At 40.4% G+C, this 19,423-nt stretch overlaps 1 protein-coding gene across 3 annotated transcripts in view; it reads right to left on the bottom strand.

The window, feature by feature from the left end:
* The window catches only part of CAMKK1 (calcium/calmodulin dependent protein kinase kinase 1), a 1,207,414-nt gene that overhangs the window by 611,290 nt on the left and 576,701 nt on the right, over positions 1–19,423 (bottom strand). For all 3 annotated transcript variants that reach the window (XM_078679690.1, XM_078679692.1, XM_078679691.1), the window contains one exon: positions 6,218–6,269. In XM_078679690.1, the coding sequence (XP_078535816.1) occupies positions 6,218–6,269 (52 nt within the window). The remainder of the gene's footprint in view (positions 1–6,217; positions 6,270–19,423) is intronic.

Genomic DNA, 19,423 nt, shown 5'->3' with positions numbered 1-19,423 from the left:
CTCTATTCCAAGCATTGCCATAACTTATCACTCTCACAAAAGAGTTGGTATCATTTTATTAGTTTTTTGTTCTGCCTGTGGGAAGAATAAGAAGATTTAGCTTCACCACCTTGTCTCCAATGTGAAGATTCATCAAGAAGTCCACAGTTTTCTCAAAACTGCAGCAACTCTTCCGGCAAATTCTGGAAAGGCTTCCATGAAACGTCTGAAAAAAGACCCACCATCTCCTGCAAAATCCCCACCACCTGCCTCATTGAATCTCTAACTTGAAGAAATTCGTGCCTTACGACCCTTTATGGAGAAAACTAATACTAAACTACAATTTATTACTGAGAGGTGGTCTCAAATGGATGAGCGTCTTCAGGCAGTGGAACAGAATATTTTCTCTTATGGTATAACTGATAGCAAAGTGAGTACTCTTCAATCACAAGTTTCTTCTTTGCAGAAGCAAGTTGAAAATTTTGAAAACAGAAACCGAAGAAATAACTTAGCATATATGGTCTACCGGAGAACACAGAGGGCCCAGACCCTCTCACCTTCTTCAAAAATGTCCTTCCTAAAGTGCTAGTCCTATCTGAAGGTACCACCCTAAACATCCAACGTGCACATAGCCTGGGACGTCAACAAGTTAATACTTCTGGCTCGAATCCTCGAAGAGGTGTCATTTTGTATTTTTTAGAGTATACAGATCTTCTTAAAGTTCTCTCTGCTTCCAAAACAAAAACCTGTATTTCTTTGTTACGCCGCGCTTTATTTTGTCTCTCAGGATTATGCCAAGAGTACGGCAAACAGGCGTAGAGAATTTCTAATTATGACGCTGGATCTTCGCACTCTTGATGCTCGCAATGGCCTTTTTCACCCTAGTCTTTTTAAAGTTACCTACAGAAATAAGACAACTACCTACGATGATCCAGTTAAACGAAGAATTTTTATTAACTCTTTGCAAAACAGAAACGATGGACACTTCCGACGCTTCAACCTCTCATTCTGGTTAAATATTCTTAAAAGCATGTTAATGTTCAAATAATTTACTTGTTTTTCAAATGTTGTTGTGTAATTACTTAATTATGCAACTTCCTCTTTGACGTAAATATTCTAACGCTGTTGATAACTTATTAGCAAATAACCCGCTTTCCTTTGTTTCTCCTTTTAGGTTTCTTATTTTGTGTATCTGTTGTTGTCTCACATCTTGTCAAACACAATCGTCCATGTGCCCCTCCCACAGGATTTGGGTGCACCATTCTTCTATGAGGTTTCACCCCCCATCTTTTTTGGAATTATATAGGTATGTGTTTCCTCCCTTGTGTTTTTCGTTTTCTCTTATTCTCTGTTTCTTACTCTGAATTTTCTCTTTATTTCTTTTTCCTACTATCTTCATCTCTCAATTGTTCTTCCCTTTTTTTTATTATCCCAATTTCTTTTTCTTCTTCCATGGAGTTCTTCATTGTGTTTTTTTTATTTTACATGATATTGGGGTTTCATTTTTATCAAATCTATTTTTTGTCTGGTTTACTTCACTTTACACTTTTAATGAATAGTATATGTCACTGAATATTATTTCTTGGAATGTATGAAGCTTAAATTCTCTGATCAAAAGACAGCATGTTCTAACACACTTAGCTAAATTTAAAGCAGACATACCATTAATCCAAGAATCACATCTTGCAGAGACCGAATCCTTAAAATTGATGAGACTAGGTAGGTGCAGTCTTCTTCTCTCCACGTGATGATAAAAGAAATGGTGTTATCACACTATGTCACAAATCTCTTTGTGTTAAACTTGTGTCTCAGGAAACTGATAATGTGGTTCAATGGCTGTTTACTGAATAACTGATTGGGAAGGTTCTACTCTCCTTATTCAATATCTATGCACCAACTACTGGCGATTCCCCTTTTTGGTGTCACCTTACAAAGAAATTGTTACAATATCCCCATGATAATCTCATTCTGGCGAGAGATTGTAATCAAATCATAGACCCCTTCATTCATCGCAATTCCTTGGCTTCTTTCATACCAACTAAAGCTCATAAATTATTTTTGCAATCCACTCAGCAAAGAAAATGAATAGATGCTTGGATATTATGTAATCCACCTCTAAGAGAATATATATACTTTTCCCCGATGCATCAGACACAATCACGCATTGATCATATTTTTATCTCCCATAACATTTCTCAATCCATACAATATGCAGAGATTGGCTCTATATTAATATCTGAACATGCTCTCGTTTATATCTCATTGGACATACTTAGCAAGCCAAATGTCTCCAAGCGATGGCGTTTCAATAACTCACTGCTACTTGATCCGATATTTACTCCCTCTTACATCTTTTTTTGAAGAATTTTTTCTTTTCAACGAAACAGAAAACCTACCCTTTCATACAATATTGATGCTTTTAAAGCAGCTGCCTGTGATTTTATCATTAACTAAGTTTCTATGAAACGACACACTGCCCGTAAATGTGCCATAGATCTTTTTGCAAAAATAAAGAGATTGGGACATTCCTACTACACTACCAAATCAAAAGAATGTTTATCGGAACTCACAGCAACTAAACTTAAGTTTAATAAGGAGTCTACTGATAATGCTTCATTAAATCTGCTGAAATCCAGTGCAAAGTTCTATGGTGGACAGATTATGTCTGTCAAAATGTTGGCAAATTATCTCAAGGTTAAAAAACACAAACTCAACATTGAGTCGATAATTGATGATCAACAATTACCTAAATATAAGGACTCTGAAATTCTACACGAATGTTATTGATTTCATGTATTCCTTTACACATCAGAGTCCTCTCCTACAAATGATGACGACATTTCAGACTACCTTTCTTCCATCGACAAATCTTTTGATATGCATCTCAACTTTGACTCATTGGAACTTGATATTTCATCAAAGAAATGAAATACTGCACTACATACATTTAAAAAGATAAGGCCCCAGGACCAGGTGGTTTTAATGTAGAGTTTTTTTAAGCACTTATCTCACTTGCTTCTCCCCAAGTTAAACAATCTTATAGCCTCATTTTCACACGCAGGTGCTACTTCTGGATCCTTTTTGGAAGCCCTAAAGAGTATAAAGACCCTTGTTTTTGTAGAAATTACAGAACCATTTCTTTAGTGAATATCGACTATATATTTTTTCCAAGACCTTGGCCATTAGATTGGAATCCTTTCTCCCTATCCTTCTCGGTAAAGAACAGTCTGGTTTTGTCAAGGGTCACTTCCTTGCAGATAACACCAGTTTATTTTTTGACATACTTTCCAATACCTATCATGAATCCGATTCTACAGCCGCTATTGCATTAGTCGTGGAAAAGGCGTTCGATGGGGTATATTGGCCATTCATTTTTTCAACACTTAAATGGTTTAGTTTCGGCACAAAAATTGTAAGTTTAATATCTCTCCTATACTCAAACCCTAGCGCAGCAATTTTTGCTAATGGCCTTACTTCTTCATACTTTAATTTGGGAAGAGGTGTTTGGCAGGGATGTCCGTTATCCCCTTTTCTTTTTAATCTAGCTTTGGAACCTTTTTCATCTAGAATTCACCAAAACTAGAATATTTATGGCTTTGCATCTGATAAGGTACACATTACATTGGCGGCTTGCGCAAATGGTATTTTGTTATTTCTCTCGAAACCACATTCCTCCCTTCCTATAAGAAGTAGCAGATTACTCCTTTGTCTCTGGCTATAGATTAAATAGTGACAAATGTGAGTTATTACCTTAAACTAAATTTACTTTCAAAGATGATTTTAAAATATACAATTTTACATAGTACCCTCCAACATATCAAATATCTAGGTATGTACTTCACTTCATCAATAAAATCATCGATTTCCATGAACAGAGATAAATGCTTACCAAAAATATCTGCTTTGATAGATAAATGACACCCTCTATACCTTTCTTGGTGGGGGCGATTAGACACTATCAAGATGATGTTATCCCCTATAGTTCTTTACCCTATTTCTAACATACCAGCTGCTATACCTCAAAGATTTTTTTTTTAAATCAATTCCTTATTATCCTCCTTTCTCTGGAATAATAAAAATACCCGTATGTCATTATCTAAACGCACACGTTCAAAATTAGAAGGAGGAGTCATTTTTCCTAACTTTCCTAATTATTACAAAGCATTTATACTGTGTAAATCCTATAGTTGGTTATTGGGATACTTACCAGAGTCTCCACTTTGGATCATGCTTGAACAATTGTACCTTACTCCTTTTTCTTTTCAAGAATATCTGTCATTTACTCAGAAACCCCAATAGCTATCCACTCCCATTGTTAAGTACACAAATAAATTATTAGATGAAATCTTATTAGATGCGTCCATGGACATTCAGACATTCCTAAAACCCACCATATGGCACAACAAACTCATAACGATCAAGTATAAGCTCATCTATTGGAAAGCATGGAGATAAAAAGGTCTAATATGGGTCGACCAGTTATTTCACAATAACAAGGTTATACCTTTTCCTCATGCTCGTTCTTTATTTAAGTTCTTGCAAAATACTTTGAGTCTTGCTTTTGATCAAGCTAACCCTACTCCAATTTCTTCTCCTAGGATTACTAATCAAACTCGTACTTTTCTCAGCGCATGCCCCAAAGCATCCACCGTATACGCTTAGTTACGGAAATCAAATGTAACTAGAGATAAAACTAAGGTAGAGCTGCACTGGGAACATGATTTAGATACAGATTGGTCCATTCATTTATGGATAAAATCTGGCTCAAATTAAGAAAAACCTCTAGAGCAGCGAACACTAAACAGACACTATTCTATATATATAATAGATTACTTCTCTCTCCCACAAATCTTCATAGGATGAACGCTGATATATCTGATACTTGCTGGTCTTGTTCCCTAATACATGCTGATTTAAAACACTTACTTTTTACTTGCCCTTATGTTCATGAATTATGGAAACGTGTTTGATATCAAATTACCTTTATCTTTGACTCTAAAATACCGATCTCCATTACCAAAATTTTTCTAGTCGCTTTGACAGATGGCTGGAGTAATTGTTCATCAATGTACACATTTTGGATCTGCTTTTAGGGGTAGCTTTTCCACAAATGACTAAATCCTGGAAAGGCTTTTCTAAACTATCGTTTCAAGCTTGGTGGTATGCAGTTTGCCATAATCACAGACTAGATACAGCTTATGTATATCCTTTTTCCCTTGCCGCAAGACGCTTACAGTTATGGTCCCCAATTACAAAGTTTATTGATCTTCAAGCTGGACTTTCCTATGCACACAATACCTCAGAACAAGAAGTTTTGAAGCCTCCTTGACATTCCATGTTCTGTATTCATGAATATTTATGCATGTTTAATGTAAGCATATTGTTGAAAACCTAGTTAAGTTACCAGACCTTGTTTATATATTGCACATTCCTTCCTCCCTCTCCTTCTCGACATTGCAAACATGACTTCATGTATGAGTATATGTGCTTATCTCATATTATGTAACTGTATTTTATTGTGTTTTCTTTTTCTATTATCCTGAAGAAACTTTTTTTTAAACTGAAAAAAATAAAATATGCAGAGTTTTTTGTTTTTTAAATGTGGCAGTCTAGGTCGCAAGACATTTCCTCAGTTGGATGACTAAACAAGCTATTACTGTCAGTGGGCCAATCTTTTGACTTCCTTGCGCAAAACTCTGCTTGCGCATGGATGATGCAGGTAGTTAATTACTAGGTGCAATGCAGTCTGCACCCCCTTAAATTGTGGTCAACCCTGTCATACTTTTACAGGGAAAATGATTAGTAATTAACAGGAAGTGCACATTTTCATGCAGTAAGCAATAACCACTGCATGTTACTCCCCATTACATGGGGAAAACTCAAGCCTCTGGGTTTAATTCAGTACACTAAAAATTGTAAATCCTTCCTGTGCCCTCATATTGAAGGCTTAAGTACAGAGAAACTCTTTTAAAATACGCAGTTACCAGGAAAAAAGCTGGTAATTCTGTTTAGCAAAAAAGGTAAAATAACAATATTTAAAATCAGAATTCGATGGCATTTAGCAGTGAATGAAATAATAAATACTCTCATTCATTTAAAAAACATACAGGTATTACATTTAACTCTATTACTTGAAATACTTGAATAAATACTTCCTACTCGAAATAGGTCAATTAAACACTTTCATATTTAAAAAGAAAATATTGCACAATTGTGTAGATAATTCAATGTGTCTTACGTGGAAATCCATACTGCTTCAATAGCTTCTTTTTAGACAGAACTTTCATTGCCTATGACAAAAAAGAGAAGTGAAACATCAATAGTTAAATCAACGCTATCACTGTTTCCTCGTGCTATACTGCTGCTTTTGCAAAGTGACTGTAAACACAACTACTGTGATTTGTCTAAAGAGGTGTAGCAGGGATTCCGTTCTCCTACAGAACTGTGCATAGAGGCCTGAAACCTCAGTGAATTAGGGTGTGCCAAAACTCACCTCAGTACCCAAAATCCCCTTACCGAGCTAGCTACAGTGTCTCATTGGTCATTACAAACCCCCAATGTTTAGAAAAACCAGAACATGAACTTAGAATACCTCAGGTCACGTGGAACACATGAACACTCTTTCGTTATACAATCATTTCAAACCAGAACAAGGAGTAAATGAGGACGCGTGCACATTTGAAATATTTATTTACTAATGCAGGGTTCTCAAACGCAGTATCTTAGATAATACAAGCAAACATATTATAAGAAGCAAAGTTATCAGCATAGTTACTAGTCCATAGAATGCAAAAGGTGACAACATGCTAAAATGCTAAAATGAATAGGGTTCAATAACACCTAATTCTCACCCTCCCTATCTAGTATATTATATTATATCTAAGAAGGTCTCTTTGGGTTTTAGCCGGGCGGCCCCATACCTCAAGATCCTAGTGGCAGAGGATCACATCATCTTCCACCAGCTCTCTGCATGCGAAGCACCATCAAGTGTGTTACGTGTGCTCTATGCAAAGCAATATAAAACGCGCCTAAAGCCAGATTTTGGCAGCAGCTGCATTTATGTTATGTCTAGGAAGGTGCGAAGATCAGACCTCACAACAACACTGTGTCGAGTTATCCTTGAAGGCTTCAGCACTCACTGTACAGACACAGTTTACCAAGCAAAGCTGATATCAGAGCAATAACATATTATTCTCGTGTAAATCACAACGCTCTTCTAGGCTGAAAGCTAAAATAACAATTATGTGTTGTGTGCAGAAGCAGCAAAAGGTAAAATGGCGTTTAAACATTTAATAAGCTCATGCTAACTTAACACGGTATATAGGCAAGCAGTAACTATATGACAGAGGATGGATACGGAGGATCAAGCATTCTTGACAATAATATCTGACCTATAACTTTGGAAACACAATCTCCATTATTTATTTACAAAACAGAAAAATTACGTGGACTCCCCAGTGCTTACTTAGGATTTGCTTTTACTGTTTATGCGCCCCATTGATAAAGATCGAAGACAGGGTGTAATGAACTAAGTTCCTTATGGAGTTTGGGGGAGGATAGCTGAACAAAGACCACATGATGAGCTGTTAGTCCAGAAGAGAGCTCTGGTCACTCTAATGACTGTATGGACTCACGCCTTCACTATGTCAATCACTCAAGTATCTAAAATAATGTATGTAAAGAATCCAGGTACTTCATAGTCACCTTGAAAATGTATTGGAGCTCTGTTATGTATAAAAGGGGATCTACTTTTTCTCAATAAGGACTTTTTCTTTGCCTTGAGTTTAGAGATTGGAGGATTACTTAGCACTGCTAGCTGCATGCATGTGGTCTATCCCGTAGACATCAGGGTCTGTGTCAGGAACCTTGGAAAGTGTTTTCTTGCTAGGTGCAATCATGCACCAGCCTTTTTTCCCCTTGTCCCTGTTATGCTCATAATTAGGGGATGCTCTAAGTAGAGGTGGCTTCAGCAGGGGATATCACCGGTCGATTGTCATCTTTGATACTTCTACCCCTTGCAATAGAAAGTGTCCATCTTTTGGTCATTTATGTCTGCATTAAAAGGTCTATGTGAAGATGTAAATCACTTGGGACTTGGTCATACGCCAAGTGTTCATTATGGACACCTTGCCCGATATAGCACATTACAAACATTACTTAAATTACTCCAAGAGATCACAACTGTCCAACGGAGAATTATCCATGCTAATCATAGCAGTAGACCTCGCTTCCAGTTACCCTGACTTTTCCTGAAATACGCCATTAAGGTCTACTCATAAAATGCGGTTGGCATTATGGGGAAACTAACTTCCATCCTGGCCACAGTAGTGGTATCTCATTGTCCGGGCATCATTCAACTGAACTGCGCTAGTCATATACAGGAAAAGCTTCCCAAATGGTACCCCCTGAATTGATACTATTTGCACAGTTGTTTGCTACTCCAACCTGGCTCTTCTGCATGGCAAAAGCCGAGGAGGCTAAATAGGCAAAACTGAGTCTCAGAAATCTGTCAGATCCACAAGATATCTTTACGGAAGGCAAGCCAAGCTTGGCTAACTCCCAAAGAAAGCATTGGCATCTTCAACGGCAAAAGGGGCGTCCTTCCTTTTAAAAAGAGGTGCCGGAGTAAACATCTCTAGTGTTAGAATCACAGAGACTTAAACAGTGTATAAGGAGGGCTCCAACAGTGTTTACCTGAAATGATCTTCTAAAGCAAGTGCGGTGCTCAAAATGCAGCAGTACAATTCCTCTCTAAAGCCTCTAGCCAAGACCATGTCTTTCACTTCTGTTACACTATCTCTCAGTAACTAAAATGATTTAAATGAATTGCTTCTTTACTGTCAACAATTAATAAGTAGTATAGAGTGCTCTTCTACTCTAAAGGGAACATGGGTATATGTTTAAATATTGCCAAACGTTTTGCAGAGTATTCAATTTACATTCAATTAGGAGGATAGTCGCTGTCCTTATCACACCTTGTTAAAATAAGCTTTATTATTTTTAAATGTGTGTATGCCACCCTAAAAGGGTAACCAAATACTGTTTTCATGTCACAGATTACTTAAGTTTCCTGAAGGGAATTCAATAATATAGTAGCCAAATGAATCCAAGGTAAAACTTCTGAGAGCAGTTTTGGGCATGATTCAGATGTAATGTCATGAGGAATGAACGCTTAGGATCTGTTCACAAAGCAAGCACTACTGAGTGCACAAATTGTGCTCTTACTAATTATCGATTGGCAGGATGGTATTTCCACTCAATTCATTCTGTACACTCAGTCTATATTTCAAGAATCCTGTATAGTGTCTGTTATCAGGCTGTTTATGGAGCATTCATCGACTAATTGGAAAAATTAAAGGAGCCTCAACTTATAAAGGCCTTTCACAAAAGTTCTACAACTCCTGCAAAGAAATACATATGGTGGGTGCGCATGTGCAGTTCAGAGTTCATGTCTTAAAGACAAAAACGGCCACACTTAATAAGAAAGACATCATAGATCAGAATGCGGATTTAAGGAACAGATTAAGATAGACGAAGCACTTAAAAGATATAATCAAAATGTTTCATGCAAGATAAAAGTAAGAGTATTTCCTAACTAAGTGAAACAAAGATAAAGAAAAAAGCTCCATCACAGGGTTGGACTTTGTTACAAAGGAAGTACTTAACGAAGGCGGGTGAAAGGCGCGCTGACAAAACACAGACAAGTAAAGGCTGTATCTAAATCTATGAGTCAAAATAACGTGTGCTTGTGATAGTAGTGGAAACAGCTGTACAAGACTCCTCAACCATGAGGGATCCATTGCTGAAATAACGGAGCAAAACAGGCTCTCCCCTCTCAAAATCTCTGCATTCATTCTAACAATAGATGATTTGACAAGTAAAGACACACAGGTAGTTTTTCACTCTTTGATCATTAGAACAATGGTAACAGAGGCAGAAGAAGAATTGGGATATGTGGATGTATGTAGTTATTGGTTGAAAGCAGGAAGAAAGAGCCCTGAATGGCCCTAACCCCATTGTAGCATTGACTGAAAGGTTGTTGATTTGATAAATTAAGGAATTGCAATGTGTTAGACCTGGATCTTTTGGCAGGTTTATCCCCAAACATTTGCCTTTTTCCTCCTAATTTTCTGACCCAGCTTTCGTTGACTATAGAATTATGGGCACTTTGCCACTGCTAATGAGTGCTAAAGTGCATATGCTCTCTGTATAAATTGTCATAATGATTGGTTTTCAATGATTAGCATATCTGATTTACTGGTACGTCCTTAGTGAAGTGCACTATGTGCGCCAGGGCCTGTAAATCAAATGCTATTAGTGGGCTTGAAGCACTGGTTGTGCTACCCACATGAGTAGCCCTCTAAATGTGTCTCAGACCTACCACTGTAGTGTCTGAGTGTGTAGTTGTAAACTGCCATTTTGTCCTGGCTAGTGCACCCACTTTCCAGGCCCAAATCTTCCCTTTCCTTTCATGTAAGGCACCCCTAAGGTAGGCCCAATGTGTCCCCATGGGCAGGGTGCAGTGTTTGTAAAAGGTAGGACACTGGTGTGTGTGATAAATCCCGATAGTGAAATACTGTGTATTTCTTTTTTGAAAGGAAATCTGTCCCAGAGTATTATCATTGGGGTTGCACTGTGACATTTTTACACGTGTAGGTTTCCATGGGGGCAAGAAAGAAAAATGGAGTTTAGGCTCTCTGAGCTCAGAACTGATTAATGCACCTTTTGGTGAAGGTAGTTTTTAAATGCTGTGTTTTAAAATGCCACCTTAAGAAAGTGGGCATTTTCTTACTTTACCATTCTGTGTTAGTGTATTCAGCATCTGGTGTTTGAGTGACAGGAGCTGGGGATGTGCATTCCCTCTAGACAGTCACTGGGGTGGGGGGTTGAGGGGTGCCCTGCCTTGTCTGGGTGACTCATTCTTGGGATGAATAGACCTGGCCTGCATTTAGAGTGGTGGGAGGAGTTTAGCTTGTACCTGAATAGGCTGTGTTTCCTTTTTCACAATGCTGTCTCCCTACGCCCCCTGTGGTCATGCTGCACCAGGGAGGACAGGACTGGTTTGAACTGGGTTCAGAGACCTTTATAGCAAAGAGAACAATGACAAAATGTGATATATGTTTTGCACCTAGAATCCCAGGATTGCCCCCTCTGTGTGAGGAGTGGGTTGGTCTGCAGTTGCTGCTCTTTGGGTGTGATGGACTGGACTGTTCCTCCCCTTTCGGTTTTAACGCAAAATGAAAGAGCAGGGTGTACATTTTATTGTGGCCTCCTCAAAGCACGTGTGGAGCGCTGGATTTCTAATCCCCATTTTAGGAAGTGCAAGGAAAATGAACATGTGCATGGTGAGTGTATCCATTTCTCCAGTTAAAGTGACTAGCACCTTGTGCTCTGCCCCTTCTTTCGATTTCTTTATGAAAATATGTGAGGAGTGCTTTCATCTGTTCTGCAGTGCGTAGAACGCTGCACTTCCCAACTTGTGCAGGAGAGCTGAGGAGGACGTTCTGAGCTAAGCCCCAAACCTCTTGGCGTGCAGAACCTGAAGAAGATAGGCCAGTGCCCATGAGGAACAGGGTCAAGACTGATTTACATATGGCTGGGTCTGGACTGGGGTGGCGAAGTGAGCTAAAAAACGATGATGGATTCTACCCAGATCTGTGACTGAGGGTGAGGGTCTGAAAGTGTCAGCACTCTGTCCATCATCATCTTCTGTTTGCTTTGTTCACCCTAAGTTGGCAGGGTATGCCCAGATGTGGCTCCCTTGCTCACTTTGCCACTGGATTCAAGCTAGACTGGCTGATGAGAGGTGTTACACCGAAACCATTCCCAGGATGGTTGTTTCCGATCCAGGTAAGATCTGGCTTGACAGTTTGGGCTGGACTGTTCCCATGAGGAACAGGGTCAAGACTGATTTGCATATGGCTGGGTCTGAACTGGGGTGGCAAAGTGAGCTATAGAACGATGATGTATTCAACCTAGATCTGTCATTGGAGGTGAGTGTCTGAGAAGTTTCAGCTCTCCGTCCATCATCTCCTTATATCTCCTCAGCAGACCAGCATGACGGGAGTAAATTGTTGCTCAGTTACCAGTGCGGCTGACCGGAGTTCCCGGCTCCGCCCACCAACACTCCAGGAGACCGAAGACAATGCGGGTCATTCATGGATACCCAGTTAGCCGGGAGCATCGAGAGGAGACCAGGGCGGGACCAGGAATGGTCCTGGGGAAATTGTTGATGGAAGGTTTCAGGGAGTATGAACCTACGGAGGTGGGCACGGTGGGCCCCCCTCCACCACATCTCTGTCAGTGGCTGAGCCACCTCTGCAGGCTATGGTCCCATTGCGGACCTTTGGGGGTGTGTCACAGCTGCACCGCACTCGCAGGCAGCTGCCATCGGAATCCTTCCGGTTACCTGAGAAATCGGAGGCTAGCACGCCCCACCATGCAAGCCCATACCAGAAGCGTACATTTAATGTCAGAGGCCCGTATTACCAGTGTAGGCGCGCAGGTGCTGCTGCGGCCTACAGGTTCGGCTGGGCCTCTCCATTACAGATTACCGGCACTTTTAGGGAATAATTCCCCCGTGGACTACAGGTTCACACATTGTGGGGACAAAAGGGGAGGTAATGGCGCTGAGATGGTAGTGCGCAAGCGCTCGTGCAGTCTGGGCTACCTGACTAAGTTGACTTGGTTATCGACGTTGGGCATGTTAGGCCTGCCTATTTTTTAAGGCTCTGTGACAGACAAGACCCTTGAGCATTCTTGCAATATAAAAACATGTGTACAGTCTTGATGATGTTTCATAATTGTGGTGGTAAATGGTTTCACAACGTTTTAGGACAAGTGCAGCCTATGAGTACTTACCTTAGTGCACTGTGATGTTTAAGACCATTCAAAAGTTGATCCTATAGTAATTGTTTACCTTCAATCTCACGACCTTAACCCTGAGCAAGGAACGTTCTTCAATTGAGAGAGAGGTGGAAAATATGTTGTGCCTATTTCCCAAATTATAGTTGTTAAATAGACAATTTCGACAACAAATCAATTAATTAGTCAGACGGTGAGTTAGGAGTAGAGATCGGTGTCCCAGGTTATAAACAAATATAAGCTCTAGGAGAAGATAAGGCCTCTCTCACTTCACTATAGCTAAACCTGATAAATGACCCGTCTACTTAAGTTCAACCACCTTGGGATACCTATTTAAGATTGCATTTGTTGCAAGGGATTCATTACATTTATGTGGAATAATGAGCAATATCCAGCAATGTTTTTATTTTTTAATTTCTTGTTAATGGCATTAGGTTCAAACCATCAGTACAAAACATAGGCGTTGTACGAAATATATAACATAATAGGTTATGAAGCTTTCATGACACATAATAGGTTGCATATTTGTTGTTTTTTCCTGTGACGGAACCCCAACATGCTCCTTAAATATGCAGCAATGTTTGTACAGATCTTTCAGTACTCTCTTGTAAGGACGTAATCATCTATGCATTTTGTCTGAATTCTGTCTGATAACACAAACAAATGTACTCGAGAATAAACATGACAGTGCTTCAGACATTGTCAGGCAGAGGATATAATTTAATACGCTGGTAAAATGATGGGACAGTGGGAGCAAACTGCAGTGATCAAGAAAGCATCTCGACATAGTATACATAATGAAATTGCATGGTTTAAAAGGCTGATGTTTGTGACCTTGGGATTGTTATTGTAACCAAGGTGAATAGAAGGAGGAATTTTCATAATATCTGAAGTGTAAAGAACTTAGGAAATTGCTAAGGCTGTCTTTGAAGAAAATATCTAGTGAAATGTTTCTCTGTATAAAATGAAACTTAAAACTTACTCGGAAGGAAAAAAGAGGGATTACTCACATCATGGGCAAGGATGGATGTCATTAAAACAATGAAAAACTCCAAACATATCTAGAAGCTTGTTTTGTAAGGGTGGGGCTGGCTGACGATCAGGTTGATTTGTCCATAACAAAAGGGTAGCGGACCGAAAATCTAAGGGCACTATATACTCTGCAAGAATTCAAGTTATCTTATCGCAATATTTTATTCAGAAAAATAAAGTAATCCCTGGTGTATTGTGGGCTTTAGTAAAGATCTCAGAAACTGCCCATCGGGATGCAGTAAAACTTCAGGGTCTATTCTGGGTGGTGGGCCCATGCAAGCACCGTCCATCCCCAATACTTCCTATATATTGTGACAATTTCTCCTTGGTATCTAATGGGCTATTTTCATCTTGGAGCTGACTGGGGATTACCCCCCGATCTGTCCACAGTGCAGGCCTGAAAGATTGCTGAGTACGGTGAAGGCACGGCTGGTATCTTGGCAGGCCACCCCATAACTTATTTTTTTCCATTGTTCCTTGAGGCCTGGTGCGAGTTCTGCCCTCCATTCACCACTACAGAGGGCGCAGTGGTAGTGTACCCCCAATCTGCCCGTCCGGCAGGACAAAAAAACCTAATTCCTGGTGGGCCACACTGACCCCTTTTGTCTATCTTTTTCCTGGTGTCTAGAGGGATTCCTATCCCTACTGGGGTGAGCAGATGGTGATAAATACCATCAGTCTACTCCCCACGGAGTCAGAAAGATTACTGGGCCGTTTTGGAGTAGGGGCACACCAGATGACAGGGTTGGCCAACTCCACCCCTTCTGCTTTTCTCCCCAAATTTTGCCCTAGCAGCTAGAAAACTTTCTGTCCCTTGGGGAGTGAATGGGAGTACTATACTCTAGTCACTCCCCCATAGCACCAGAATGAGTGTTCCAATATTAAAAATGTTAAATTGGGGGGAGGCACTTGTCCATGCCTATGCCACCCACTTCTTGGTGTCTAGTGTGTGGATTCCTGCTTGGAGATTGTCATGTCACGGAGATACCCAAATCAGAGATTCACTAGCGAGCAGTACTAGTGGGAAGGGGACACCCTCTACTGCACTGAGCAGTAGTCGGGGGCAGAGTTGTGAGGGAATGTGAGGGAAGATCTTTCCTTCCGTCCCAACTTTCCTTTTAAAAAGAGAACCTCCACTAGTGCAAACACCAAAATACACCTGGAGGATTTTTAGTACTACAGTGGATGACCTATTGACATCTAGCCCTCTGTAAAGACAGTACGGTGGATGTCAAAGGATTATGCCCCACACTCAATAGGTTAATAAAAACGTTTCCTGTTGGGGAATGCAGGCAAGGGGATGGTGGCATGCTTTTCATTGAAGGCCACCACCCCTGTGTGTATAGCCAATCACAAGGGTCTCAAATAGCGACCTACCTAATTATGATTCATTAGGAATGTTATTCTGCGACCCCCTGCGGCTTGCAATTTTGCAGTGTGAGCTAAAAGTATATAGGTTGCATTGCATAGCCATTAACAGGTTACACATATTCAGTGCACCTACGTTTAAAAAAACGAAAGTTGCCAGTACCTTGATTGGGTTCAATTATTAATCCTATGTGTACATGAGGAAACCTTGGGGACCCCACTCCTTATAATTTAACATCCTGATAGGAACCTCAAATATTGTTGCTGAACCAGTTCTTTATCATCTTGAAAACTGGGAGCTGTAAAGAATCGAATTCCCGATGAGTAGGTAGTCTTCAGAACACGAATGAGTACACAACATCATGTATTTCAGTTTAAATTCTGTTGTATGAAAAGCTATGATAGACAGCACACAATTAGTCTGCTATGTAGACTTTAAGCCTAAATTCCACACTGTGAACAGAAACACTCTTTGGAACAAAGACTAGATGCACTTGGCATTCCTCATTGCCTCCTTGCAATAATTATTATCCTCCATATTCACACTTTGAGGAAGGTATAATATGGGTAAATTGTGTACTTACATAAAAGATACCAATCATTGATGGTCCCAATAAAGGAGGCACCCTTGCCCCGATTTTGTTATTTTTTTTTGCAAGATTTATCTGGAGAGGCCAAGGGGCTTCCCATCCACAAATTGATGGTAATAAAGTTAACATTTTGCTGTATGTGGATCATCTTATTATTATGGTTACTTAACCCATACTCTGATATAGACAACTGGAACCCTTGAGTGGCTGCTGTAAGCAAAATTATTTAACTATCAACCTACTCAATAACCAAACCGTACTATTTGGTAAAATTCATTCTAACTATGCATGGTACATTGGTAAGGACAAAATACAAAGGATACACTTTGAGAGTGGTGATAGATGACAAAACAAACTAGGGAACATTACAATGCACTAAGGGCCTGATAGAGAGTTTGTCTCGTTTGCAGAGTACCCTGTCAACCAGTGTGCCCTGCAGGCCAAATCCTACATTAGGGACTGGCAGACCGTAAGTATTCTATAGACGAAGGCAACATTGGCTCCATCTATACTTCTTCTGACGGACGAATGGAGTAAGGGCTATCGCAGGAACGAATTACACCACCCGCTCTATTTAGGGAGGGTGGCAATATGTATTTTCTTTCTGTTCATCACCACCATGTAAATTGTTGGGGAAGGACAGAAAAAATAATGAACCCACCACGCCCTCTTAACCTCCCACCCTGGCAAACATTTCTAAAGATGGGCGTTGGTCATTAGTTTTTCCTTTTCCAGAAATAAACTCCTGCTATGGGAGTTTGTTTCTGAAAAACAATTTTTTTTAAGGTTTGGTGAATAGCTGTCAAGACAGCCATCCATCCAACCTTTTGAATGTTGAAAGGAAATGCTGTGTACAGAGATGACCTCTAGGACGGCTGTCATCTCTAAATTTGATGGACAGTGGTCCGTCAGGAGGGCATTCTTCAAACTCAAAATTAGGCCTAAGTGTATTAACATGAGTTAATGCCAGATTTGAAGATTTTTCTGTAAAGCAATGCTTCAAGTATAAAGGTGTTAGACCTGTCAGCCTTCGGGTGGTCTTTCCCCAAACCTTTTGTCTCTCCTCATTTTGCTGAACCTATTTTTGATGGCTCTTGGGAACTTTACCACTGCTAACCAGTGCTATGGTGCTTGTGCTTTCTTCCCTGGGTTAAACCCAATCAGCATATTTTATTTACTTGTAAGTCCGTAGTTAAGTGGTACTACTGTGCCAGCCACTTCAGTAGCCCCATAATCATGTCTCATCCCTGCCAATGCAGAGCCTGTGTGTACAGTTTTAAACTGCCATTTCGACCTGGCAAAATAAACCATGTGCCTGGCCCAAACCTTCCTTTTTGATACATATAAGTCACCCCTAGGGTATGCCTTGAACATCAAGAAGGCAGGGTGGAATGTATTTAAAAATGTGGATATGCACTTTTAAGTTTTACATGATCTGGTAGTAAAAAAACTCCTAAATTCATCGTTCACTACTGCAAGGTCTATCTCTCCTGTAGGATAAAATTGGTGATGCCTTATTACATTTTATAAGTGCAATTTTCAAATGGGAAGGGATAACTAGTTAGTGTTTGGTGCCTTTGGAATTAGGGTTAAAATCTCAATTTAGTGATGAAGTTGGGTTTTTGACCACATTTCTAAAAATGCCACTTTTAGAAAGGTGGCATTATTCTACCCTTAGCCCATTTGTGCTTATAGCCTGGGCTGGGTCACATGATGAGGGCAACTGACAGACTTTGCGAATCCCTCCCAGACAGTCACATAATAGAGGGATTAGGAGTGCCTGAGTGGGCCATCTGCTGGCAGGCTGGGGCAGAGTTGAGTACAGCCCTGCTTACACCTGAATAGCCTGTGCTCTGCTTTTCATACAAAGGGCCTAATGACCCTGCCTCCTCATTTCAGCCAGCTTGGAGCCAGGGTAGGGGAGGAGGCAGGAAATTCCATGCACTTAAAAGCCACTGTCTAGCAGCTCCTCCTACATTCCAAAACCAGAGCACCAGTGTTTAAAAGAAGGAGCTCAGACACCAAATCTTCTGTACACTTCTTGATCTGAGAATACTCTGCCAGAAAGAAGGACTGCTGTGCTGCTACAATGACTGCCACCCTGCTGGACTGCTGCTCTGAAATAATTGCTGGTCTGCTGTGCTGACCTGCTGCCCTCTTGCCTGAGGAAGAAGAACTGGACTTGCAACTTCATCTTGAACCCAGGACACCAGATTGACTCAAGGGGCTGGTCTGTTCGTTTCCTGATCTGAGCCTAAGGGACATTAAAGGGTCCCTAGCAGCTCCTGTACCTGTCCTCAGTGAGTTCCTGATCCTCAAGTGATGCCCATCAGGTCCTGGACCCTTGATGCGGCTCATCGGGCTCTAAATTCAAGCTTCTGGGCTCTTTGTGACCATGAAACGGCCCGTTCGCACTTGAACAGTGCCCTCGCATGGAATTTCCACACGAGCTCGTCTTTTCGCACACCAAGCATTGATCACTGCACTAGGACCACCAATGCAAAGCTCCAGCCCGCCCGTCCGTGGCACTCAACCTGCTCTTCGTGCCACTCTGTCCAACACCAGCGATGTTCTCCTTCCTCTCCGCAACTCTCTCCAACGCGAATGGGACTCTTGGCACAAAACCTGAGAAGGTAAATCTTCAGCTGGACTAATCGGAAACTATAGCCGACCCATGCTCCAACGCGATTGGCCTGAACCTTTGACTTTAACCCGGTCCAGCGTTACCAGATAGCAGCGGTTGGCGCTTTATGCTTTTAAACGCTATATTACAGTCTATTTATTTTAAGTTCATAATTATGGTTCACCTTTTCAGATTTGTGTCATATTGTCTTGTTTTATTTAATAAATTAAGCTCTATTTTTCTAACCTGGTGTGGGATATTTTGAAGTATTGCACAAATACTTCACACATTGCTTCTAAGTTACATTTGGCTGCTTTGTGCCAAGCTAACAGGGGGTTGAGCACAGGTTAATCTGGGTTCTGATTGTGTCTTATCCCGACTAGGATTGTGGTTGTTGTATGTCACTTGAAGCCAAGCTTTCTGTTTGCTTAGCTCGGTTGAAGCTCAAGCTAATAAAATGGAAACAGAATTAAGAGTGTTACTCTAAGAAACTAATGTTCTGTGAATAAACTTGCAGATCAAACATTTGAATGATAGAGGTCACTCGTAGGAAACTATGAGTCTGAATGAAATTTATAATTGTGAACAATTCATAATAAAACACTAAGGTTTAGCATCATTCATTTATTTAAAAATAGAATCTAGACCTTGAATTATTAAGACATAGTGTATTTGCCACTGCCATTAAAAGATACCAAAAGGTACACAATGATGACATCTCCTTTATTGGGAACTCTAAGTGCAAATCTAAATAAGGGTGCTGCAATGTCTATATAAACATTAAGATCACATTTGGGACCATAAAATATCTGACATTATGTGCCTTGTCCAGAATGAAGTATAACTTATGTTTAATGTGAACAGACCTCTGTCAGGGAGTGGGGCTGGAGGTATTGCTTACTGCAGTCCATATATAGGGAACCAGTACTTTGAAACCACTTGCAGAAAGTGCTGTCAGTCAAGGAAA

This window comes from Lissotriton helveticus, chromosome 3_1 (genome assembly GCF_964261635.1).
Source record: "Lissotriton helveticus chromosome 3_1, aLisHel1.1, whole genome shotgun sequence".
Taxonomy (NCBI): Eukaryota; Metazoa; Chordata; class Amphibia; order Caudata; family Salamandridae; genus Lissotriton; species Lissotriton helveticus.
The sequence above is the reverse complement of the archived record's forward strand: the minus strand, read 5'-3'. Positions and strand labels throughout refer to the sequence as shown.